The sequence below is a fragment of the Taurulus bubalis genome, assembly GCF_910589615.1.
Source record: "Taurulus bubalis genome assembly, chromosome: 6".
Taxonomy (NCBI): Eukaryota; Metazoa; Chordata; class Actinopteri; order Perciformes; family Cottidae; genus Taurulus; species Taurulus bubalis.
In genome coordinates, this window is record NC_136594.1 from 24957240 (window position 1) to 24984017 (window position 26778).

Below are 26778 nucleotides of genomic sequence, written 5' to 3' on the forward strand. Positions count from 1 at the left end.
GTAATGCGAAAAATAGTCTCAAATTAATTAATTGTTTGGCCCCTAATAATTCATGTTGTATATGGATGACGTTAGAGCTAGGAGTGTATATGTGTGGTTTGAAATTACCCTGTTTGTGTTTTAAACACTTAAATATTTAAATTAAATAAGCTAAAACATTATTACATAAGCTAATACGTGCTAGCGTAGCAGACGGTCCCCTTCAAATGTGTTGAAAGTAAAAATCTATAGTATCTCAACAAAGTCTTAATATGTAGGAAAAAGTCCTTCGAAAGTCCCGGTAAACTATTCCCAAAAAGTACATACAAGAGCAAAATTATGGTATGTAATAAAAGACGCAGTAGTATGTATTTAAAGAAGTACAAATCATATAAAAAAAAAAAAAATCATAAAAATATATATAATTAAATGTTTTAATTACATTTTTTAAGTTTTAATATTGTTTTAAAGCCATAATGAAAATAAATAAAAGGTCATTGCATAATTAAAAACCTGTTGAAAATGCCAAAGTACAGTATGTCATTAAAATGTAAAAAAGTTAATTGTAGTACATAAACAAAAGCCAGTAAGAAAAGTATCAGACAAGGACCAACCATTTAAAGGCAGTCCAACAGAAACTCCTCCTCTGGTCCTGAACCCTACCACCGGCTCTTCAGACTTTCTCCACAGATTGGAAATCCTGACAGAATGTGTCCCATAGACTATTATTCACCTGCAGCGACCTCACAAGGACAGCATCCTGAAATATGCTGACGACACTGCAGTCATTGGTCTGAGGTGAGGTAGCAGGTCTGACAACCGCCTCTCTCTCTACACGGATACGTCCAGAAAGATGATGATGATGATGATGATGATGATGATGATGGGCATGAGGAAGTGGGGGAGCTTTAAATCCCCCCACGTCAGAGATGTGGAAGCAGAGCAGCGGCTGCACTTCCTAAGGAGATTGAGGAAACAGGACATCTACCACCTCAAAGACAAGAGGCAGCGGCATCAGCAGAGACTCCGCCCACGCCCAAATCATGGTTACCAACAATTACATGAAATAACTTGACAATATAATTTAGAAAAAAAACATCTTTTTTTTTATTGTTTTCATTACAGCAGTTAGCAATAGTTTAACTATAGCAAGCCAAAAATAAATACAAATTTTAAATAATTTCATGTGTTTCATTCCATGGAGCGACAGTAGCATTTCACGTTAATAGTGCGTAGAATCCAACTCAGTCATAGCTTCCTGTCTGAATCTTTCACCTTCGAGTGGGACTAAACATGGTCAATATTTGGCTTCTTTTAAATTCAATGATTCATTTTTGCAAAATCAAACAAAATGTTTTTGTCCGTGTGGATGAAGGGAAAAAAAAAAACTAAAAACGTGCAGCAAGGAAGCCATTGTAGTGTCATTGGACTCCAGCAGGAGCAGTTTAACACGGTTTAACATGCGGGGGGAAACAGTAAAGACATGAGGAAAATACTACACGAAAAGTGCATAAATATTTTAAATCAAATCTGGAAATAACAAACAACCTCTCTCCCCCCAAAAAAGCTTCCATGGGCTATTTAGAAAAATCTTCCCCTTTTGAATTTTCCATGGACAAAAGAAAAGAAAAAAGTTTCTTTTGTCATTTATTTAAAAAAGAAAAGAGGAGGGCGATGTGACAAATGTAAGTCACGTTTATTTTCCCTGACGGATGTGAAAGCACGGTGCCCCTCCGTTAACCCGTTCTATGAGAGTCCAGCCGTCACGATCACTTATAATGTACACGCCCCCAACGCCGTCGGGCCTCGGGTCACCCGCTCCCCTTCAGACCGGTTGGTCTGACCCGGCCTCGGGGACGTTGTGCGGGCAAGACGGACGTGGATCCAAAGCGCTCCCGGCACACGAGCATGCGCGCGCACACGGCCTCCCCTCCACGTCCACCGCTAGCTCAGTGCATTCGTCCGTGACTTCATTTCCCTTTGTAGCTGCGCTGCTGCTCCCATGTGCTTCTGGCCGCGGTACGGAGGCCCGGCAGGGCCACGTAGTCTTTCTCGAAGCGCGAGTTGGGCGTTCTCTGCCGCTTCCTCTCGCCCTGCGTGGTGAAGAAGGCGTCCTGGAAACGCATGCTCGAGGCCGTGGACTGGGAAAAAAACGAACGGGCCATGAGTAAACAACAACAACAACAACAACCCTCATGCCAGTCAAAGTATGAAAATTAGGAGTTTACTGTTTATGCGTTGCCCAGTAAGTCTAATACTTACAAGTCTACGTTTCACCTTTTTAGGCAGGTCTTCATCTAAAGCATAGACATCTTCTCTCTTTGCCAGCACCCGAGACCCGTCCTCAAACTCCACCTGAGGGGACGGAAAACGTTCAGCAATGCTTCACAATTTGCCTCTTTTTCACTCATGCCCTCTAAATTTAAAGGGTACTTTCCACAAAAACTCCTTAATTTAATCTGTATATTCGTTTTCCGGTAAATAATCTTTTAAAAATATGCGAGAATTCGACATCAGTCAAAGATAAGTGGTCTTTGTAGCAACAATGCAAATGCAATATTGTTGCTCAGGGGGATGAGTGGTCGTCCAGCACCCACAAGGTCGCCGGTTCGATCCCCAGTTCCCCCATAGTTCACATGTGGAAGTGTCCCAGAGCAAGACACTGAACCCCTAGCTGCTCTCAGGGCAGCCCACTGCTCCTTAACCAAGGACGGGTCAAATGCAGAGAAGAATTTCCCCAAGGGGATTAATTAAAGATCATTTCTTCTTCTTTATTATAAAAAGGTCAAAGTAAACATGAAACAATATCTTCTTAATTGGTTATGTCATCACAAATTACAAAGAAAAACTGCCCTTTGAGTCTAAATGAGGAAATATTAGCAGCTCTGATCACCAGCTGGGACTATGCAGTGTGACGGATTAAAAACAGAAGAAAGAAACTGTTTTAATGTTCCCTCTGCGCTCGAAATCAAAATGTTTTCTGCTCGCGAAACCAACTTTTGAAGTAAGAAGTAAGAACGCAGCCGAGAACCATTTCCTGGCCGAGGAACACCTCGACAATGGAAAGTTCTTGTTCAGCTTCTTTTTCTAGAATCTGCCCCATCTTAAACCGAGTATCTGCGTCACAGATGCATTTGTGCATAACTAATGGTTGACGCCCAGCTCAACTAAATAAAGCTTTAAGTGGAAGCCGCATGACTTGGCTCGGTGAATATTTCATTTAGTTTGAATAATGCAGATTGTCACCTCCTCTTCTCGCTCCATCTCTCCCCATCTGCATCCATTCTGCGACTGAATAGCTTTTTCGCGTTCTCCATCTCTGCTCCCCCTCCCCCACTATCTTCTCATCCCCGCTCCTCCTCTTTAGGCTTCAGCCCCTCCCTCAATCACAGGCGTCCGCTGTCTCTCGCTCCACCTCCCCACACACAGACGACATCAGAGGAGTCACGACATCGCTGATGTTGCCGGAGTTCGTCAAGTTCACTTCCTGCCTCGCTTCGACCGAGCATGCAATACAATTCGACGTTCACCTCGACAAATGTACCTGATACATGTAGGATACGTTGGCTCCCAGGTACTTGGCGCCGTAGAACAGCCCGTCGGGCCACTTCACCTGAACAGCTTCTCCAACTTCTGGAGGACCCAAGTTCATACAATCTCTGCTCTAAGAAAAGACAGAAGAGAAGAACAACGGTCGGTCCGTGCAAGAGTGCGTGTCAAAACACACCAAATAGAACGGGACCACTTTGCAGTCTTTCTATAGAGATTTTCCACAGAGCCAAACACAAAGGGTAGGTATTTATTTTTTGCATCGCGATCAAACGGTCTGTTCCACATCACAATTTAAAAAAGGGGTGTAGAATTTGCCGCACAGCTGAGGGAGACTTGGTAAATTAAGGGCCATGGTTTGGGATTGAATGCAAAATTAGTGGAATGTCCTCACTAATACAGTAACACGAGGCTGCGTCGAACACAGCTACTTCTCTTCTCTTTAACAGTGTCAAGCTCGCCAAGTGGGACTCGGTCATTACCATAATCACTTGAGCAAAGCAATGAATTTCCACTCATGCGAGTGATTATTTGCTGCTACCATGACAACAATGATATCCCATTTTAAATGCAAAGCCTTTTCAGAGATCCACGGCGTTTAGTCGTAATTTCAGAAGGTTTACAGTGAGCAGATGACTCAAAATCAGGTTTTTACAACAGTTAAGATCGTGAAGCACTGTTAAAAAAAAAAGGTAATCCCTCATGCAACGACCATTTGACAACCAAAAATAAAAGGAGTCTCCTTTCAGAAGAGGGTGATGATATCGGATGTGACCTCATACAACTGGGAGGTGCCCTCTGGAAGCACGTCTCCAATTAAACAAACTCTCACCACTATATCCTCGGGGTAGGTATCGTTGGAGAAGGAGCCGTCATCGAACATGACCTCGTAGAACGTCTGGGAGGTGACCTCGGCGACCCTGGAGCTGTAGTAGCGCAGGTTCTTGTGTTTGGAGACGACCGTCTGGCCCAGAGAGATGGGCGCTCGGCACGCCCGCTGCTTCTATGTAGACAGAGCAGCGATTACAGCGCTCGATATGCACATTGAGAGCCCGACATAGACCATCACCTTTTTTACTCTACTTACATTCATTTTTGGAAACAACAGTCACATGCCCGCCTCTATACGACACTGCAATGAGCGTTACAGCAAAACATCTGGCGGCTACGCCCAATTAGATCTTAAAGTCGGATCTCAAAAGAGCGAACACGTTGCCGTGTTGTGAACCAAGCACAACTTGGTTCACAACAGCTCTAGGAAACACCCGGCCTATAACTTACAGCTGACGAACTCCGTGATTGATGTCTATGGCAGGTGATTGACACGACATACGGCCAATCATCCGGCTCCATGATTACACCGGCAGCATGGGCACAGGTCACATGAAAGGAGGTGGGACACCGGCCACATGAGCACTGGATACAAGCGCCTGCCGGCCGCTTCCCCGAGCAGCGCTTACGACAATAGATGCACTTCTGTAAACACAGACCAGACACACTGTCAGCGCGGAGCCCCGACCGCCGAGGGCCGGCTCGGCCCAAAGCCTTTCAGGACGAGGCCGGCTTCGGCCCCAAGTCCATTCTTTCCTACTGAAGACACAGAGCGGGATTTATTTCCTTTCACAGCTGGGCCCTGTGGTTTACGCCGAACGTTAAACAAACAGGGGTGAATAGTGCACGTTGGGGGAGTACTTCCAGCTGTGAATTAAAAACACATTTAGTTCTCCAGTGAATATTTGACATAATTAGGGGCAAGGCATGTGGGATTGAAATCAACAAAACAAACACAGTGCCCACGTTCGACAAAATGAAGCAACATGTCATGTAGCTTAGCAGTATGGCTCATTCATGTGCTACCAATTCAAGGACTATATAATCATTTAATAACTTGTGTTTTGGCTTTTCGTGGGATTTGTCAACAATAAGAACAATCTAGGCGTCCCCTGTTCATACTACCGACACAGTGAGGATTGTAAGTATTAGGAAGTGCAATGTTGGGCATCAGCTAACAGAGAGTACCGACTGCAGCGTTTAATTAATAAGATGGACGCCTCCCAGTGTGTGGAAGAGACAGATCAATGTGTACGGCAACAGCAGGCTTCATTTAAACATTGTTCCCTTAACTTTGTCAGACAAATGACACAAATAAATACATAGATATCATTGTTGTTTATTAAATTGATAGCATCCGATAGAGTAGCCCATTGACGCCGATATCCGATCCAGGTATTTGATTCAGCTTTGCCGTTTACGTGCATTTAGCACAGGTTGAGAATGAGAAACTTAGTTGAACCAAACTAAAACAGAAAGTGACCATTAGGTCCGCTTTCCCCTTCCTTCCAATCTTTCCTCTCACCTTCCACTTGCGCGCTACATTAGGCAACCATTGAGTCTCTTCTGCAATTGAAGAAATACCTGACCTCATTCAAAAGTGTAGCCTTTAAAGCGGCTTAGAAAAGGGAGCAATTGAAAAATCTGCATTTCCACTTGAGAGACTTTGAATGCTCAGAGAAGAACAGCAGCGAATGAAAAGACACACACAAAAAAGGCCGCTAAGTGAATCACCGCTTGGTTGGGCCGCGGACCTGGAGCATCGTTTAAAACCATTACGTGCTCCAAAATAAACACATCGGTGAAATCTCCCCCAATGCGCTGCCGTTGGATACGGAGGCGTAAACAAAAACACGGACACGAGAGCATTAAATGGGGTCGAGGAGGGAGAGAGACACCTCGGTCGTAACGGTCAACAGAAAGCGTGTTAATTCACCGCTACAATGCAAGGAAAGCCCTCGCATAGGACCAATCGGATGACATCATTTGAGGTCTCCACAAACAAATGTTGTGGTAATCCCCCCTCCCCATTTGAGGTCTCTGAGCTGTACACAACGAAGAGAGTAACACACGTACATGCACGGCCCACGCACAAACACTGCATCCATGCACATCTACATTTTTAAGACCATCTCTCGGTTTTCTGCACCAAACAGCCCATCAAGTCCATTTCCTCCGCTGTGGCATCTCCCTCCTCCTCCCCCCACAAATCCCCAGCGCTAAAGGGAAAGAATGACGACATCCTCCCATTATAACCCTACTCCTTCCTCCATCACCACTTTCACATCTCACTCCATTTCCTCCACTCTCCTCCTAATAAAACATCCATCTACGCTCTCATTTCTTTTCTTTTTTGTCCCGCTTCCCTGCCCAGTCTTCCTGACGCGCAGCTCGGTTTCACGTCTCTTTGAAGGTAATGTGTTCATTAATTCAATTCCTGTGAATTCACACATGCTGGCCAATAATATGCCTGTATGTGTATATGTATATATATAGATATATATAAATGACAAACTCCTGAGAGGATGTGCCTCACCGGTAAGTGGGCTCAAGTGGGGAATTACCTGGTTTGTAAATATGAAGTCTAGCATATAATCATATCGTATCATTCTCCAATCACATCAGTGGAGAACATGAGGTGTTAAAACAGAGTATGGAAGTACTGTAATATTAAATAGGACCCTCATGATGGTTTAATTCCCTGGTACATGAGGGGAAAGAAAAGCACACTATTTGATTGGCGGATAAGAAGGTGTTTTTTTAAGTACCCGTCCTCATCAGCTAAGCTTCGAAAATAAGTGTCCTTTGTTCATTTCTTTGAAAAATCAATCGCTGATCTAATTAGTTGACCTTACTTCAGCTCGACCTCCACGGCACGGCTGGCTTCGCCTGTACGATCATCAGCTCAGCCGGCTTAATGCAGGTGTCGGTGGAGGATCAGAGGTATTGTGTGCCGAGAGGCTCTGGGAGAAGTCCCCGAATGGCGACGCTTAATGGGAAAAAAAAATGGCTGATGGGAGAGGAAAAAAGCCTTGATTGCCCCCCAAGCTTCTCTCTTTCTGAACCGAGGGACTTTGATTCTTTTCGTGCTTTTCTTGGTGACTAACTTGGCCTACATTTCACAAAGCCTTTTCCCACATCTCCTCCATTATGGACAGCAGTGTGCTGCTGATGAACTGGCCCGACCGTCTCGCCCACCTATTGGGGCCAGCATGACGAGATTCTGAATGGCATGCAACACGCCCGTTGTGTGCAGAGGGATGTGTGTGTGCATGTGTGTGTGTGTAGTATTAAATGAGTATTTATGTACCTTTATTGGTGGAATAATCTATTCGTCTGAAAACATTAAGTAATGCTAAATTGAGTCAACATAGTTTGCCATTTTAGTCTGAGGGAGGGGGAGGGTGTGTGTGTGTGTGTGTGTCTAACCCACTTTCTTTCCCCCACGCCTGTGTCTTCTCCGGGGTGTATTTGGGCAACTGTGTTGAGCCATGCGTTAAGAACATTCCCACAGTAAATTATGAATGCGTATGTGTGTGCGTGCGATAGTAAATTATAAATGCATCGGGCTGCTGCTGCTGCTGCTGCTGCTGCAGGGGCAGCGGGTCCAATGCAAACACGTGGCTCACGGAGAAAACTTCAAAATGATGCGGCGGACATAGGAGAGCGGTGTACCCGCCGCTATCTCACTCAATTTAAATAGAACCGCTGTCAACGTGACACAAATGGGGTTTCTATTTCTTACTTTTTAAGAGGCCCATCTGTTTTACCATCAACGGAGGCATGCGCGCAATCAACAACAAAAAAGTGCTGGTGTCAGCATGTTATTTAGTGAAAAATTGGCTGCAGAGAGCAAAGACTTTGCGTCATCATAAGGTGTGAAAAAAACAAAAACATGATGCGGTCAGATCGGATGTATCTTCCAAAAAAAATAAAAAGAAGAAACTGTATATACTTATTTATCAAAGCATGTGTTTTCAGCATTGCCAGCTGCGAGCTGCGGATGGCACCGTGACAAGCGTGGCAGCATCCAACAGCTAAAGGAAGAAAGCACGTTTCCCAATTTAGATCATAACCAGATCTGAAAGATTAGCCCATCATCAGGGTAATGTCACAGGCGCTTTATGAGCGCGTCGCCCTTTTCAGTCTGGACTACAGCTTTCTTTTTTGTTCAGAGTTTGGCCTCTGGATACGGATCCTGACACGTTGTGGTCTGCGCTTTCATATCCAAATGAGCTTAATTGCAATGTGGTGTGAGCAGATACGAGCCATATCCCTGTAAATACCCTGCGCTGTGGGTAATGTCACTGTGTCCATAAAGGCAGTGTCCTATTTAGTGCCGTAGTTTTTTTTTCAACTAGGCAGGCACTCGTGTCAGAGCCACATTTTGTTGGTTCCGTTATGGTGGACACCGCTAAATTTAACTTTATAGCGGTGCTTTATACGGGAAGTTCCGCTCTATTTTTATCAATAAGGGTTGGGATTTGTATTATTCCTTTATTTAGAGGTTAAAAACAAATGATGAGATGAAAGAGGAAGGAGGGGCACGGCGTGCGACGAGGATCCTCGGGCCGGACACAAATAAGCAAAGTTGTGGTTCAAGGTCGGCGGCTTAACCCCGAGGCCACAGAGAGGTCCACATACGAGTGAACAGGGCATTCTCAGTCCAACAAAAGGATCAGTGGATTTAAAATCGACAGATCTGTGATACTGAGATTCACAAGGAAGCACCACTTTTAAATCTTGTGTTAACCAGAGACCTGTTCATACGTTTCTTGGAAATATTAAATTGGCATGAAAAAAAGCATAATGACTTCTTGCCAACAGAAATCTCAGCTGACTAAGAAGACCAATGAGTCGACTTAATGATTGTGGAGGTGCAGCCTATAGGAAGACCTGTCCGTTTATTATAAGATAGTTGAACACACATCAACAGGAAGATGACCTTATAGGCTGGCAACCAAATCTGTATTTACAATACCTTGATTATCAAACACAACAAATACTGTACATTCATCATGTCTCCATGTCGTTGTGGCTCTTTTACTTCTAGCGTTGCACAGTAACCGGTTACTAACCCACATTGTGTTTTAGGGAGTCGCTTCCCGTGCCTTGATCAATCATGTATACGCTTTATTATCTGAACGCAATATGTATCCCTGAAACAATAATGCAAGGGAGAATCGTCGTGCATTACCGCCCGTTGCACATTAGGATGTACCTCTCGCCAACATTTTGCTTTCTGCTGAGCTATCGTGGCGCCTGCAGCAGAGAGCTAACTATAGTGGCAACATGTCAGGTCTGCTGAGACACACTCCAGCTCTCTCATTAAGCAAACACACACACACACACACACACACACACACACACACACACACACACAATAGATGCAAAGACACACATGCAGACAGACACACACACACAGACACAGACAGCCCTACATACACAAACCCCCTCTCCACCCACCAGTGGTTAATTATCTAGCTTTGATTGCGGGCATGTTCGTCTCACATTGTTAATTAGAACTGTGAACACTTCATTAATTAGACTGAGCCAGTCCTCAAGGACCTGGGGAATTCCAGCGCTGCATCATTGTATGTATGCGTGTGTGTGTGTGTGTGTCCTCACCAGTTTATATCGCTGCATGGGGATCCTACTGGTGTCAATGGGACCCCTCTTGGCTTCGTCGCTGAACCTTGCCTCTGGCAATGCTACTGCACACATCACATGGGCCCATCTATATGCACACACACACACACACAAAAATGAATACATTATGATGAGTAAGACACACAGACAATTCTTTCGTCTGAGCTCTGGAGATCAAAGATGAGTATGCGGAGCTAATCAGGGAAACAAAAGCCTGTCTCACTTGTCGCTTTGGGTTTTCTTCAGAGCTCCACCTCTGAGGTTACAGAGACAGCATTCCTGAGGAAAAACAGACAGATAAGCGAGTGTGAGAGAAAGATCTTTTTCTCCCCAATATCCTGAGACACGCTTACATATAACACCTGAATAGCAACTGCATCACCTGTGTGTGTGTGTGTGTGTGTGTGTGTGTGTGTGTGTGTGTGTGTGTGTGTGTGAGTGATTAGGTCAAATCAAATTCATGGGAAATCTGCTGAGTTGTTTGAAATAGCAAAATAGCAATTTTCAATATAAATGCAGTTATATACAATAAAAAAATGCATCTTTAACTTATGTTGTTTCCAGTGTGTTCTTCTTCAAGCAAGGTGATGCACACAAAGGCAAATAGCAACATCTTCCTCTGGAGAGGAACAGTGCGGCATAATAAAATCATATTCATCTACCAAGCCTATATTTGTGAAGCATAACCTTCTCCTAGTCTACTTCAAAACACTTTTTTTCTTTTCTTTTTTTAAGCAACTAGGATTAAAATGTCCTGAACAAATTTGAAGTTTGTAAATGTTGCTCTTTTGATCAGTGCTGTTTTCCCAATAGCACCTACACGTGATGTGCTCATAATTACATTCCACGTCAAACACCACTGTCAAAAAAAAGTTTCGGGGAAAAGTGACATCACACGAGGGGAAAAACGGTCTTACTGCTGTGAAGCTTCCTTCCGTGCAGCGATCACACGACCACTGTTCGCTGACATCATCTGCGGCAACGCCGTAGCAACCTACAGGAAGAAGTGATAGATTGGGGGGAATAAATTAAAATCTTCACACTCACTCAAAACACCGCTAAAGCACTTTACTCCAACCTGGTGGTACGGCCTCAACAAACCGTTCACAGAAAGCAGCCGAATGGTAAATCTATAAAGAAATGCCACGTCCACATTGTTTCCAACAGAAAGATGGTGTTGTTTCATGCAGAAATGCACAGTATTGCAGACGGAGTGGAAATGGAGAGCTCTATGGTTAGGTGTGTGAAAAAAAGGGAACGTCTGTGGTTGAGCAAGACGCAGACAACACAGGAGGAAAGAGGTGCACCCAGCGCCGCTTTGTTTATAAAAGCATCTATTTTGTGCGTTCGTCTGCCTATCAAAGAGCGCCGTTAGACAGCCAGCCCGGCTCCGGCGTGACAGCGTGCTCCCGTCTCAGACTCGTGTGCAGGTAGCCCTTAGGAACCCAGATGACACGGCTGACAGACGAAAACATTCAGAGTCGTATGAAGCAGCCACTTTGAGTAAATATTGTTGTTTCGCTCGGTTTCGGTCCGTGTCCTTGGTTGGGCAGAACGGCAGACACGTTTTATAGAAATATAAATGCTGGTGGCCTCCAACGGAAACGCATTTTGAATTTAAAAGTAAGACAAATGAGAATCTTTTTCAAGCTGACAGCTGGTTAAAATCCAGTCCTGGAGGTTTTAGACACATAAGCTGCGGGGAATTTGTATTTGTAAGAAACACTTAAAGTCTGTATGCGCGTGTGTGTCTCCGGTCTTTTCCCCCGCTATCCATCACCAAACCAAACATCACGTCTGAGCTCACCTCTCTTTCCCTTCCCGAGTTCAAATAACAGAACGGGGGGAAAGCAACGTCAACTTCTACTTATTCTAGGTTCCCTAAACTAAACTTGTGGCTTTTTCATCAGTGTCAAATGACATGCACTTCAGCTCTCACTCCCACCCTGTACCTCCACACACACACACTTGCATAAAAGCAAGCACATGCAGTGCGTGCACACACAGACACACCATAGTCAGTCAAAGAAAAAACATGAGGCGGTATCAACACTAGTGGCAGGAAAGTATAAGGGATTGAAACTGACTGAGAGAAGCAATGTCTGCAAAGCTGTGGATTCGGGAAAGTGTGTGTGTGTGTGTGTGTGTGTGTGTGTGTGTGTGTGTGTGTGTGTGTGTGTGTGTGACCAGCTGAACGCTTAAGATATTGGTTAAATGTGCAAGGATTGGTAAAAAGACCTAGAGCTGTTAAATTGTGTGTATGGAGGATTGAGATAATGTCCAGTGCAACAGAGAGGTTCTGGGCTTTTTATTTATTTTTTTAATTTAAGAGCGTGTGTGTGTGTCTGTGCGTGTGTGTCTGCGTGTGTGAGGCCTCGCTGCACTGGTTTGGGGCTTTTGGACAGGAAGCATGTGTGGTGAACACAGAGGATTCACCGTCATTCGGCGAAATAAAATACTCCAAACCGCAGAGAGAGCCGGGGAGAAAGAGAAACAGAGAGGGGGTGGAACATCGAGACGGGAGTCAGGGCTCAAACCCACTGACCCTCTTACAATGACATGACAACAACAAAACAAGCACAACAACACACAGAAACAAACAATGTGGCTTGGTGAGATAGGAGGTAAAACTAGACGGAAATGGCCAGTATTAACCTGAGGACCACCTCGCGCTCTCTCTCTCTCACCCACTCCTTCCCTCGTGCATACGTACTTGCATGGACTTGCAGGCAACAGCCCTGGCAGTAGAGCAGAGGGGAGGTGCCATCTTCCTGCAGAAGAGGGTTGGTGGGAGTCGGGGGGCAGTTCTGCTCCCGGAAAGAGAAACAGATCTCTGGGACCAGGGGCGTGGTCCTCCTCAGACCTCTGCAGGGGCGCGCGGGGCCCTCCATTGGGGATGAGGACTTGGAGGTGTCCCTCGCTACGATAGGTGCATCATCCTCGACTTTGTCTTCGGCCTGGAAAATAGAATTTGGGTGAGTCAGAAGTAATTCCCCTTGTAATTGAAGTCATTCTGGATGGTATTCCAGACTACAGGAGCTGGTTGGGTAATAAGACAATGATGAGCTGCAAGAAAACCATGTGATCACCAGAGGGCGTCGAAGTATTTTCAATACCAGTATTATTCAGCGGTAATTATTTAGCCGCCATTAAATGATTTGCACACGTCGCTCTCGGCACATCAAATCAGTTTGGTGATTGACGAAGAAAAAAAAAAAAAAAAGGTAGACCAGCAAAGACAATATGGCCACCAACATGGCATTACAACACCCATTTCATTAGCTTGCGGGGTCTTTACTTGTTCCACCGTTATACGAGGTGACTGATGTTACAGTGATCCATCAGGTAAGCAAACGTCTTATTCTAGTTTTAACACTGAACACTGTTGACGAAACTAAGGCGTTACAGTAACACAGCTCTATTGATCTAAAAACTCCTCAGAAAAAGGACTCTGGGCTGGACCTAAATAAACTCAAGGACTTGCATGTTTGCCGAAAAACGGTAAGTAATTGTGTCTATGAGTATTTCTACGGTGGAGGATGGGGGGGAAACATATGCGCCCCAGATGGGATTAGAACCACTGATCAGTGCAGGTAAACTAAAATCAGATAAATCCTGCGGGGCTTAAGGAGTGAAAGCAAAGCGTCCGACTGGATGTGATCTGCTAGTATTGATTCCTCCATCTTGAGCTCGATGGCCGGGGGATACAATCATATCCTCAAGTGTGTTTATGGAACACACACACACACACACACACACACACACACACACACACACACACACACACACACACACACACACGCACACACACGCCCCAATGAAACTGGAATGCATGTTTGGAATCAAGATATATACATATATATTTTTTTTTTTTGTTGACCTCTGCGTTACCTGATAATAGGGCGTGAAGAGTGTGCACACAGCGCAGTGTGGCTGCGCGGTGGCTGCGTTGGCGTTGAACTCCCTCTCCGCGGTGAAGCAGCTCTTCCTGTTCTGCCACAGGTAGATGAGGGGTTTCGCCCACGCCTCCATTTCCTCCTCTTCCTCCTCTTCCTCCGCCGGGCTTGCTTCAGGGGGCTCTAAGTGGAGACACAACAAAGCCTTACATCCACTTATCTATATATTTTTTTTTACTATGGCCTAGATGATGATTCATGCAATACAGGGAGCAAATCTCTTGTCTGGGAGTGTGTTAATTAAGCCCGCTCTGACTGTGAAACATTCGTGTGGCCTGAATATCAAGAACATAGCGTCATTCTCACTATTGACTTCTGCAGTATTAATAGACTTGCTGCTAAGCCAGATCTAATCCATCCACAGTGGCGACAATTTCCACCAGTGACCTGGAAAACAATTTTAATGCAGTGAAGCCTGTGTGTTTATATAAAAAAAAATACCCAAAATGATTAAGAGCTCTCATCATAAAATAGGCTTCTCACAGCCACGGCCATTTCTCTGGATAAACAACTAAAATGGCTGCTGAATTATTCATCCGTTTTCACAACCATGGAGATGATGAATATGACAGTGTGTGTGTGTTTGCGCGTGTGCATGTGTGTGTATTAGTAGTTGTTAATTGAGGGCCCTGCCTCCCACTCCGTTGAAGCCATGAAAACAAATAGAGTATCTCTCACCAGGTCATTTTACTGTGGTAGGCCTGAGAGTTAAATCTGTTTGGTTTATGTGCGCATTGACGTCAGACGAACCATTTTCAGGGGGGACATAAAATGTGAAAAATGAGGAGGGGGAAGAAGGGACCGCAGAGATGAACGGTTCAGTGGTTATAAAACGCCACGCTGTGGGAGAACACAAATGTTACCTGGCAGTGCTTGCCGTTCAAAAAGGGAGTTATAAACAGCATAAAGACAACAAAGTCCATTCGACTTCTCCTGAGCTCAGAGTCTTGAGAGTTACATACCTTCTCACAAAGAAAATGTCATGGTTTTTAAGTATGCTAACAATTGGGGTTTGGCAACTGTATTCTGGCTCACTGCAATGCAACCAGCAGAAGTCAAAGGATCATGGTCTCTGGCCTGGCGTGATCCACGAAGCAGCACCGACCACAACAGGAAATGTCCCAGGGTCTTATTAAAAATGAGCACGGCTCTTGGCTTCCAGCACGTGCATGTGTCAGTGTCTGAATGGTGAGTCCTTTTAAGGCTTAAACCTTAGCGGTACCTTTTAATGAACTGTGTGTGTGGGTGAGTGGGCGAGTGAGTGAGTTCCCACCATCGTCACTGGCAGCCTGTTGTTTGACAGCAGTGGGTACGGCCCTCGCAGTCGGCTTCCTGAGTGGGTGGCGCCAGCTCTTAGTGGTCCTCTTCACTGACAGGGCGGCGTACTGGCGTGAACAGGCATAATTGAAAAGCATTAACGGTTGAAAATAATCTGTATATGTATGAAAAGGAATGCATGTGCATGCCTGGGTGTAAAATAACACTCACGGCACAAACCTCCCCAGGTTCCAGTCCTGAATCGTCACACTCGCAGTTACTCGTATCATTTTCCTCCTCTTCCTCTTCCCCCTCTCCTTCCTCCTCCTCCTCTTCAGATGAGTCGCTACTGCTCGCTCCCTTGACACTACTTTGCTGCTCCGCCTCGTCGCCATCAGATCCCCCTTCTTCCATGTCAGACACTCCATCCTGTTCTCCTCTTCCCATCCCGAGGGGTGACCCAGCAGTAACCGAGTGCAGCCTCTCCTCTGCCTCCCTCTGCCTCCCCAGCTCCCTGCACAGGGAAAGCGCTTCAGACCCCTCCGCCTCGCCTCTATGCAGCTCAAAGTCTCCACAAAGACCCAGGGGCTCGACGGCGCCAACCGACACTAGCGAGGTGGGCTCTAGCTGGGCCCAGGTGAGAGGCCCGCCTCCCCCGTCCCGGTCCTCTGACTCACGGAGGTCTTGTTCGGCGTCCTCCAGGTCCGTGACTTCTTTGCACTGGGGTTCAGTCCACATGGTGTACGGCAGGGGGTCGTGGGTGAAGTCGGAGGGGAGTTCTGGGTGAAGACTCTGGATGAGCACCGCAGGGCCCTGGGAATTGAAGTTTTTCCAGATGCTGCTGGAGAACGGTTTGGGCTCAATGTATGGGTTCTCGGACGTACAATGCGAAGAGGAGTATGCGGCGTGGTGGTGGAGCTGCATTGCTAGGTGACCGTCACTCTGAGGGCATAATGGAGAGGAAGGGGTTGGGGGATTATCGCTTGAGGTGCCAGCTAAAAGAGAGGCACTGCTCAGTCTGAATGAGTCCCGTTGAGCCGAGCTATCTTTACTTGCCGTCCCTGCTAAGCCGTATTTCTGGCCCGCTCCGGGTGCCGAGCTCCGAACTAGCTGCCGAGAGGAAGCATCAGTCTGTCCGGGAGTAACATTTTCCAGCTTCGAATGGCCCTTTCCTGCAGCCAATCCCGGCATTATTAGCATTTCCTGGACACCGCCAGATGTTATTTTCCGCAGAGCACTGGTGGTTAAATGAGCCGCGTTTCCTCCTAAACCAGACCCTGCTGCCCCGTCGCAATTATATGGAGAATCTAAATGCCACTCGTTGGCGGGTTCTGCAGCAAGAGGTTCCTTCGACATCATTACGTCGGTTTCTCCCTCTTCCTGCTGGGCTCGGTGTGAGCACGGCGAGCTGGTGGGCGTCTCCCGCTGAAGCACCGGTGCGACCTGGTGACTGCACGCGCTCGATTTCGGGGCGGCGGTCAGCCCGTCGTCGGCCGGGGTGAGCGAGGGCATCTCCTGGATGAGCACAGGGGGCAAAGGGCAGATTTCGACCTTATCTGCTGGCTCCGGAGTGAGTTGTGGCATATCCACGGCATTCCTCTGTAGCAGCGGAGGGAAGAGATTTTCCTCAGTGCGGTTTTCTTCCAAACTGCAATTGTGTGCTGCAGGGGAGAAGGAACCACAGGACGTGGAACTATCCTCCTCTACGGGCTCAGTTTTCAGATCATAAAGTGCTTCTGTAGTAGAGTGTGGATTGATATGTTTTGAAAGAACAACTGTGTCCATTTTCTCTGCTTTAGCAGGGCTGTCAGTGTAATCCTCAGTACCCGTGTCCATGCTACCGTCAGTGTTTGGTTTTAGGCTTAAAGTGTCTTCTCTGCATGAGGAACTAGCCGCCTGAGCGTCAGAGTCAGAGGGACGAAAGCTCGAAGGGCTCGTTGTCTGGGAAGATGGGCAGAGTTTGTTGGCCTCCAGGGGAGAGACCCTGATCGAGCAGTCCTGAGAAGATGAGCGGTCTCGTGATTCATGAGAGCAACACCGGGGCTCATTAATTCCCGGATGCGTCTGCGTAGCCTCAGGCCATTGTCTGAGTCCTTCAGGAGTCCTGCTCGTGACCCCTGATGAGCCTGAGAGGCGTTGAGGGTCAGCGAGTGTGCCCGTCTCTGCCTTTAGGTCCTTCTTCACTGCTGAAGCAGGGGAGGGGACGGAGCTGCAGCGAGAGTTTTGGGATGGCTCCTTATTCAAGAAACTCAAACTAATACTCTCTACACGATTCACCTTGACCACACACATCTGTCTGCAAGGACCTGTTGAAGAAACAAAGAAAAGGGCTGTAAAATCTTTTTTTCCCCCATAGATCTCAGATGAGAAACTTCCAACATGTAAATGTTCAGACTGACAGCGTCAATCACGTACGCACATACACCGACTACCGTCTCTCACCAGAAAGAACAGAGTTCTGGTTGTGCTTTGACTCCGCTTCTTTTTTCTTCTCCTTCTCCTCCTCCTCCTCCTCCTCCTCCTCCTCCTCTTCTTCTTCCTCCTCTTCCTCCTCCTCTTCCTCTTCCCTGCAGCTCGTCCCTGCCACAGTCCTCCGCACCTTGGGCCCGGACGGACCACCCAGGCCTTTCCTCTTGCTGCCGTCCAGGGCAATGGGCTCCTCGGTGGTTCGGAGGCGCTTGGAGCGCATTCGGGAGTGCGTGCAGCTGTAAGAGGGACGAGATGGATCAAAGAAGATGAGAAATCAAAACCCAGATCAACACTAACAATAAATGAATGCAAATACAGAGTGTTGGGGACTTATGAGACAATGGCAGCTGTCAAACATTTTAGGACACAATTATTTGCCGCCAGCAAGTTCATCATCGCCATCGGATGCATCTCCAAATATTGAGTTGGAAATTTATGAAATAAATGTGGTCGTCCTCATACAAAATCAAATCTTCATTAACGTCGATGAGGACTGTGCAGGATGTTAAAAATATCTTCAGCACCACTCCTACGCCAGATTTAAACCCCTAGTAGCACCGTTAGATGGTCCAAAACGTGATTTGGTTCACGTTTTTTTTTTTAAAGCAGAAAGAAAAAAGAAAAATCACAATTTTAAAATGTTCTGTAACCATTTCCTCTTAGATTTGGTTGTTATTTGTCCAGGTAAAACATTGCCGTACTATTTGAGGAAGATAGTAAAAACTCTGTGATCTTTATTTGGGGAAGTTTTTCCTGATCCGGTGTGAGGTCCCGGGACACGGATGTTATGTGTACAGATTGTAAAGCCCTTCGAGGCAAACTTGTATTTGTGATGTTGGGCTGTATAAAATAAACTGAATTGAATTAGCTGCAACAGACTACTTCACAGTATGTCATAGAAAACCGAGTGTGATGACGGTACCCTTTGTTCGTAGGTTTGTTCTTGCGCCGCCTCTGCAACCAGCTCTGCAGCTCCGGCGTTGTGCTGGGAGTAGCAAGGATGTGGTCTGGGGGGGCAGAATCTTTGCCCCCCATCCAGTTAGTGTAGCGGTCAGGTTGAAAGCGTTTCACAAAGGGCTCCATGGATATCTTCACCATGTCCTTGCTACATGTGCACTAGAGGAGAGACAGAGGAGGACATATATTGTCAGGAGAAGGTCACTTTTAAAAAGATAAATTATAGTCTGACACTGTTCGACCATGACTTTTTACCGGTAGATTCAAGCGTATTCAAAGCTGAGAAACTTCTTTGTGACCCTTTCCAAAGACGGGAAGTGGTGTGCAGTTTTAAAAAGGAAGGTTGTCAGATGAATGTTACCTGTGTGGCTACTTTTCCGTAGTCTATCCAGCGCACAGTGGCGAAGTTGGTGGACTCTGCACAGTTGAAGCCATGATTGAAGCCAGCATGGTAGCCATAAGGGAAGGTAATCATGAACTCTCCAGCTTCCTGAGTAATCTGGTATCAATTTATGATCAAAGGGAGAAAGACACAGGGGGACATATTGGTTTAGTGACAAAAACTCTAAATTCTCTTTGGTTTGTTTATAAATTAGAATGTAAAAGAAAACAAATCATATCATTCAAACAAGCCACTGCAAACCCTGTTAATTTTACTGGCAAGAAAAGCGGTTTCCAGAAAGTTGGAAATGTAGAGACAGTATAAATGGCGAGAGGAGGACAGAGTCATTTTTCAAAAGGGTTGAGAGCCTACCTTATCAAAGGGAATGCCATACTTCTTAAGTATGGAAGGAGAGATTAGAGTCATCTTGTGACGAAGAAAAGCCTCACACCCCTTGAAGCTGTTGGGAAAGAAACCTGACAAAAATGTGCACACACACAGACCGTCAACAGAGTGTAAGCCAGTCGGGGGGAAAAAATTGCAAAAAAAAAAACATACATGAATAAAAAGCCTGAATAAAAAGCGAAGTGAGAGGCGGATGATCTGCTTCTGACTGTCAACCTTCACAGACTACAGTGATGTCTTATTTTCCATTAGGGCTGCAACTAATCATTATTATAACAAAACTAATTTAAAAATTAAGCAATTAATTTGTTTAGAAAATTGCAAAAAACATCCATCAAAGGTTACCATAGCTGCACAAAATAATGTCTTCAAATTGGAAATGGGAAAAATATATATTTCCAAGGATACGGCATGAAACACAAAGAAAACCCAGCAAGAGTTCATCATTCATTCATTTTACAATCTATTGTATTCAGGCTTTGTTGTCGATAACGTCCTCATGGTTCGACCTTTGTTAACTGGATTACTGTGCTGTAATATTTGTGGTTAAGTTCTCAGCGTTTCTGGATCTATCCAGTGAAGTAATCAGCGTCCAATCATAGACTTCGACAGCCTCATTTTACATTACACTTAAACAATTACTTAGTTGTGCGTGTAATCATATGGATTGAAGTTAATTTAATCTCTGAATACCTCACAGTATGTATTTTCCTAAAGGGGCGTGTCAATACATTAAGAATGATCCACATTTACATCTCTACTCGTAGCAGTTTTTACATGTTTGCAGTCAGAGCTCATTAGCACGACATTACCGCTAATGCCCTCTCATTGCAGACTTTAATTTATGTGCTGTACTGTTGTTTAATGCAGATCTGCTTGTGTATATATTATTTAATTCCCCCTCCCGCGCCTCAACTTATACAAAGAGAATGCAAATGATTCTTTTACCTGTGGCCAGACGCTCCAGTCTCTTCCCGTGCTCGGGGGGAATGGCGTACCTGTGAGACAACAGAGAGATATGGAAGAGATTGAATTATAATTCTTTTGACCGTGTACAGGAAAACTCTGATCACTGTGGGCATAACGAACACACTGGAGCAGCGGCCGAGAGAAGCCTTTGCAATTTCAAGACTGCCATCAAGTGGTGGATAGATGAACAAACGCAACAGGGCTGATGAGCCTTTTTGCAGAAGTGCACTATCTATTAATAAATCACAAACGATAACAGAAATGTCACCATAAAAGTACATTCAAATATACTGTAGAAACATGTCATTAACTTTCGTTGAACCTTCCATTTTATCTTTAGGTTCTGCAATACTGTATTTTCAAGATATGGAGCCTCGTTCCAGCTCTGACAGACAGAATAACGATCACCGACTGAAGCATTCATCTTATTTTCTCCTGATGCGCCACACTGCTGGCGCAATCCGAATTTGAACTGTTCTCAAAGTTCCCGGCGAGAAAAACCCAGAGAGGACTCCCTCAAGGTTCGGCTCGGCATTCCATTTGACTAGCGGCGCCCGCCCTCGGGTCTGTGGCATTTCTAACATCATATCAACCTGTCAGCTTAACAGAGCAGTGGGAGACAGGTTGAGAGGGAGAGGCAACCTCAGGTGGAGGTGACATGGGGAGTTGGAGGGTGAGGATTGAGAGGCGGTAAGAGAGGTGCATCTTTAAGCCGCTCCCCTCCAGGGACGAGGTGTCAGAATAGCAGCAAGATGAAAGAGCGCGCGCGCGTGTGTGTGTGTGTGTGTGTGTGTGTGTGTGTGTGTGTGTGTGTGTGTGTGTGTGTGTGTGTGTGTGTGTGTGTGTGTGTGTGTGCGCTGGATGATAAGGGCATGCATGTGTGTGGGTGCTTGGATCATCAGGCTGCTCTATGTGCGTGTGCATGTGTGTGTGTCTCTGTCTGGCTGTGACACTGATCCCTGTGGGGTTGCAGGGCTCACTGCTCTAATGAGCAGAACTCCCTCCAGGGCAAGAGGGAGGGAGAAATGGAGCAAGCCGAGCTGACAAAGAAATAAAAAGCAAACTCCATCTTGATCTACCTGCATTCCTCACCTTTTCTGTCACTTTATTATTTTAACCTGAACTTCCTTAAAGCCTGGCTCTAATTATATAGACAGCACAGTATTTTCTATGAAATTCTAAGTAGTTTGGCAATCCCTAAAGTTAGTCAAATCTTGTATCTGCCATCTGGATGCATTACTTCAATCTCATCTTCACTGTTCATGAAATATCTTGCTAAAAGAGGAACTTAACAATGAATCCACTTGTTTAGGTTTGTAAATCACGTGTGCAGTCGCTGTATAATCATTACACGATCCATTGATGATGATTTAGGCCCCCTAAATGAATTAAATCTACAGAATATATACAAGTCGTTGCCTGGGATACCTCGTCCCTGAACTACGAGGCAGACGTCCCATTCATCTCCCGAACACACTCCCTCGCCCAGGCGTATATTATGGGGAAATCAAGTGTCATCAGCGTACACGGCATCCGGTTGTTATTTGCAAAGCCGGGAAGAGATTGAGAGCGTGCGACTGACAGAAGTAGTCGTGGAAAAGCAACCACTTCCTCTTAGTTTACGGCGCTAATCAGCATTTAAGTGTTTGAGGTAGATTTACAGAAACAATGCATGGCATGTGGCTGACTGGTTAGGATATTACATTTTGTTTTGCTCCACTGCACAGACAAGAATGATAGCTTCCAGGAAATCAAACCATATGCTTACACCCTTGGAGAATAACAAAAGGTCCACACACACACACACACACATATATTCACTCACCCCCTCCCTGGATGTCCCTACTGCTGCTTATGTTGTACCTTCTCTATTCTCTCTAGTATTTGAACTCCCCAAAGTACAGTCTCTTATTGCAGGTAACCACCTCATCAGTGTGCAAACAAGCAGAAACGGAACAAAAGCCCTCGAGTCAAATGCAACAGAATGGTCGGGTTAATAGAATGAGGGCTCTGACAATATATGTAATTCGCCATTTAAATTCACTTTAAAATCCCCAAAAAAAGAAGAGTGCCAGCGATGGATTTCGCAGCCCAAGCGCAAATATGGACGTGCATTATGAAAAGGACACGAACCTCCATCTGCGAGTCCATTTCACACACGCACTATACACCGACTTGTATTTCCTTCACGTGTCGCACCAAACAAGAGCAGTGACAGTTTTATGTAAACCCGTATAAAAAAATGCCCCATGAGAGCAAACACTTTAAAAAAAGTTAAGAAGAGAAAGTTCCACAGAGAAATAGGCCCTCCAATAAGTCCAGCTACCTGTCGTTAACATGCATGGATTTCAGGGTTTAGAATTCATTTTTACGACATGATTGATTTCGCACAAAAGCCCCAAAGATCTCTTATTGCCCCGTGTCCCCTCCCACACCCTTAGATCTTTGAACGTGTCGTTTGCCGCTATTCAACTAATGTTCAACAAGGTCTAGTTTGAGAAAATGTTCTCCTGCAAAGGTCCAGAACATCACAGTAATGTTTAACTTGTGCTATGATTTAGTCCCATATGTATTGAAGTAGCAAGTCAACAGCTGACTATCAAAGCAAATAAAGAAAGAAAATAAACAACAATATTTACATCAGTTTTCAAATTTAACTGGATGAATTATAAATACTCTAATAATAAATAAATATTCTTCTCTCATTTCAAGTCAAATAAGGGCTGGATTTAAAAATGGAAAAAAAACATTAATGAACTGTTTTGAAAAGTGTATCTTAAAATAAAAGTACTAATTTTACAAAAATAAATGTAACTTAATTGTCGTTGCCCGGTAGCTTTAAATTCAGTTGTCTAGTAATGTCAACCAAAAAAGCCACAACATTATATTATTCTCTTATAAAATGTGTGTGAGGGACTATGTGTGTTACCACTTGTTTCAGCTCTATAGTCTCTGTTGACATTGAATGAATGCGTTAGGATTCTGATCATATTGGCTCTTAGATTCTGTTCCTTCATTTGGGATGCGAGTCGATACGATTGATCAAAAGAGTTGTGCTTTGTCTCGCAGCAAAGAGTCACATTGCGCTTTTAATGATCATCTGAACACACGAGACATACGAGTTTTGAACTGCCTTTAAGAAGAATGAACAGAGAAGAGTCTGGTTAGAGACTCTGGTCTCGCTGTCCACATTTCTCTTTTTGGAGAACGCCATGTGAAATCCGACTGTTCGGCCTCTCTTCCAGTCTCGTCCCGTCTCTCACTCAAGCCGCGATGCTTATCCGAATACACATATGTGATTGGCCGAGTAGTATCACGTGATGTGATTTACATGGATGTAATTGGCCGGTATGGTTCCTGGACCGCTGAACGTGTGCCGTACAGGGAGGAAATATAAGCGCTCCATCTACATTTGATAATACGCAATTATCAATCTGTCATAGGTCCAGGGTCCAGATACAACGGCGTCTGCATCTGCGTTTTTTTGGGCTTTCAGTTCATTTCATTCCCTTTGTGTTGTAAATGTGTTCTGTTTAATATTGTACAGGTGTCTAGAAAACAAGTGCGACATAGATAAAGCTACATGACATTACATCATGTTGCACAGCTATTGCTTCCTTGTGCATTTCCCCCTGTACCTACACCCCTACCCCCACACTAACCAGGACTTGGGCTCTCCAAAGTGGAGGTAGTTGATGCTGTAGAGGTCCATGTCCTCAGTGTGCCAGGCGAAGGTGGTCTTCCACATGCCGAAGTATAGATACGGAGTGTTCACGCCCTGGATGGAGACCCCGGAGTCCTCCTCGATAACGTCCAAGACAGAGTTCAGGTGGCCAACGTTCCACTCCTCCACATCCTAGGAGATTAGAAACAACCTTGAGGATTTGCATTCCGGTTGACAATGGCTTTTTTATTTTGATCCAATCAATAAATATATCCATGCGCCAAGTTAGCCAGCTGTGAAGTCCACCAAATTGATGACCACAATTACTATTATTAACCAGTTATAAACACTGAACCTGTGCTCATTGAGGGGTTGAATACGTGGTGGCAGAAATGAACACACATGTAGGAAAATGGTAGAATACAAATGGAGAGTCAGCAACAAAGGAGGAAGAATCATTATCTACCTCATCATAGAGGCTGCCACTGACATCAGCGCCATATATGGGTGAGACAAAAGTGAGGTTCTTCCAATATTTCCTCTCAAGATCTTCATAATTCAGGTAGCGAGGTGTACAGTACCTGTGGAGGACAATCACATTGGGTTTATTTAGTCTGTATTTTTCCAGGAATATTGTCATTGAGACAACAGCATTCAAACATTCACATGAGAAGAAGAAAATAAATAGAATTAAAATGAAAAAAGTAAGATTTGTTACAAAATGAGACAAAAGAAACAAGCAGAAACATTCAGTTACATGAAACAATGTATGAGTGGTGTTCAGTAACAGGGCATCCTTCATCCTGTTTTTATAATCTTCTGAGCTTATAAGATCTAGCTCAAGGTGACCTGCCATTAATAACTATCACATAATACACATCAGCAACAACACACACCTTGAGCAAATAATGCTCCTGCACTTTAAAATCACTTTCTCACGACTCCATCTTCATTCAAATACGCAATTAAACAAACTGTAGCTCTGGAAATTAACCCATTAACTATGGTCCTAACAGCATTTAATTATTTCCTTCTCTTTTACCATGTTATTGTTTTTCTTTCAATTATTTAAGATTAGCAATACAATGTATATAAATATTCATAAAAAGGTTAGGTTTTATTTCCTTTTAGAGCAAATATGCCAGTAACACCTGCAAAACAACCCTCTGGATATAATGTGTGTATTTACCTCTTGACTTTCACTTTGTCGACTACATCCATCCGGGATGATGAATCAACACTGAACTACATTGAACTACATTGAAGCCGTTGGTATTAAGTATCTCTCTATTTCCGTCAGCCAGTTTGCATGGCAACCAATATTCTTCCAGAGGTTATTCTGTATTCTAAGAATACATTTGTTTAACATTGTACATTTTGAAATATCCCAGTCGTATACCCTGTAAAAGGTTACGACTCTAACTCTGGCAGCACCAGAATGTAAATACCGTGTGACCGTAAACAATGAACTACATGCTACTCACATGTCACTGTTTGCTAATCGCCTGAACTCCTGCACACTGAGAGGCTTCTTCTGGATGTTGTATTGAGTGAAGAGCCCCGATTGGCCAGCCATCATCTGCTGGATGGGAGCGTCAATCATGAGGTCGTCGATGTCGTCATAGGTACGACGGGGCTTCCAGCCTTTAGGAGGAATCACCTGAGGGGACAAACAGAAGAGGAAAGGACTGCTGTTGAAACTGTAACTTAGTACAAATAGGTCCCTCTGATCAGCAGTAGTTGACCCACCGTGCCCAAAGGGCCACTAAATATGTCACACTAAAAAAAAAGTGCCCCTCAACTTTTTTTAATGTCTCGTTCTTCTTAGTGAATGATGTAGAGTCGACCTTCAACAACAGAAGTCAAACTGTATGCACAGACACACCAACCTTGTGGACATAACAAAAGGCCAGCACTCACAGACAAACAGTTTTTGGGAGGTTGAACCGTTGTCCAACTTACCTTAGCCAGGCCTGCACGGTGAGCACCCTGAGACTCCATGTAAGCCAGGTACTGGTTGAAGTCTCTGAACTCCTCCATGGTGGGCCTGAAGGTCATAATCTTGCAGGTGGGGTTTGCAGGGCTGTACACCTCTGCCCCCGCCATCTTGCCTCTCACCAGATACGACCTGGAAAAAGAAGGGGGGGAGGAAATGAAACCAATAGAAATTAGATTTTATAATTGGCTTTTGAATTGTAATGGATATTGGCTATGGTAAAAACACATTGATTACGTTGATAGCCAAGTGGGGAGAAAAGGTAACAGGGTCAAATCTGGGCAAACTAGGTATTCTGTTAAAGAGAGATATATATATATATATATATATATATATATATATATATATTCATTCTATTCAATATATTGTCCTGAATTGATGTTGTAGATGCTATAATAGATACTTTTCCAGTCCGGATGGAGATATATTTGAAAAGTAATTCATTTTTAATGGTTTAATGCATTTTAAAATTGAAGTTGAAAACTTCATCTAACACGTTCTTATTACCATAATGTCCTCATATTACCTTTTTTTTTAATTCCAAATTTGCTGAGTGTATCTGTATGTATATAGTGTAAAGTAATGACCAAACCAGTTGAAAGCATTAGTTATGTACCCATTTCACAAGAAGGCACATCTTACATGTTGGCACTCATTGCATTGATGGATTGAATGATTCATATCATTACAACTTCAAACCAGTAATTGCATTACT

The 26778-nt window shown here is 44.6% G+C and overlaps 1 protein-coding gene across 1 annotated transcript; it reads right to left on the reverse strand.

Annotated features, from left to right (window-relative positions):
• Positions 1 to 1133: 1133 nt before the first annotated feature.
• Positions 1134 to 26173, reverse strand: kdm4c (lysine (K)-specific demethylase 4C; the record flags this gene model as incomplete). Its single annotated transcript, XM_079220230.1, has 21 exons — positions 1134 to 2120; positions 2242 to 2334; positions 3524 to 3643; positions 4361 to 4531; positions 4810 to 5004; positions 9988 to 10096; positions 10232 to 10287; positions 10926 to 11002; positions 12722 to 12965; positions 13900 to 14087; positions 15238 to 15349; positions 15453 to 17527; positions 17664 to 17926; positions 18613 to 18806; positions 19009 to 19146; positions 19402 to 19505; positions 20383 to 20432; positions 24066 to 24259; positions 24534 to 24648; positions 25552 to 25727; positions 26030 to 26173. The coding sequence occupies 21 exons, from the start codon at positions 26171 to 26173 to the stop codon at positions 1950 to 1952; spliced, it is 4989 nt and encodes a 1662-aa protein (XP_079076356.1). The 3' UTR covers positions 1134 to 1949.
• Between the last annotated feature and the right edge of the window lie 605 nt (positions 26174 to 26778).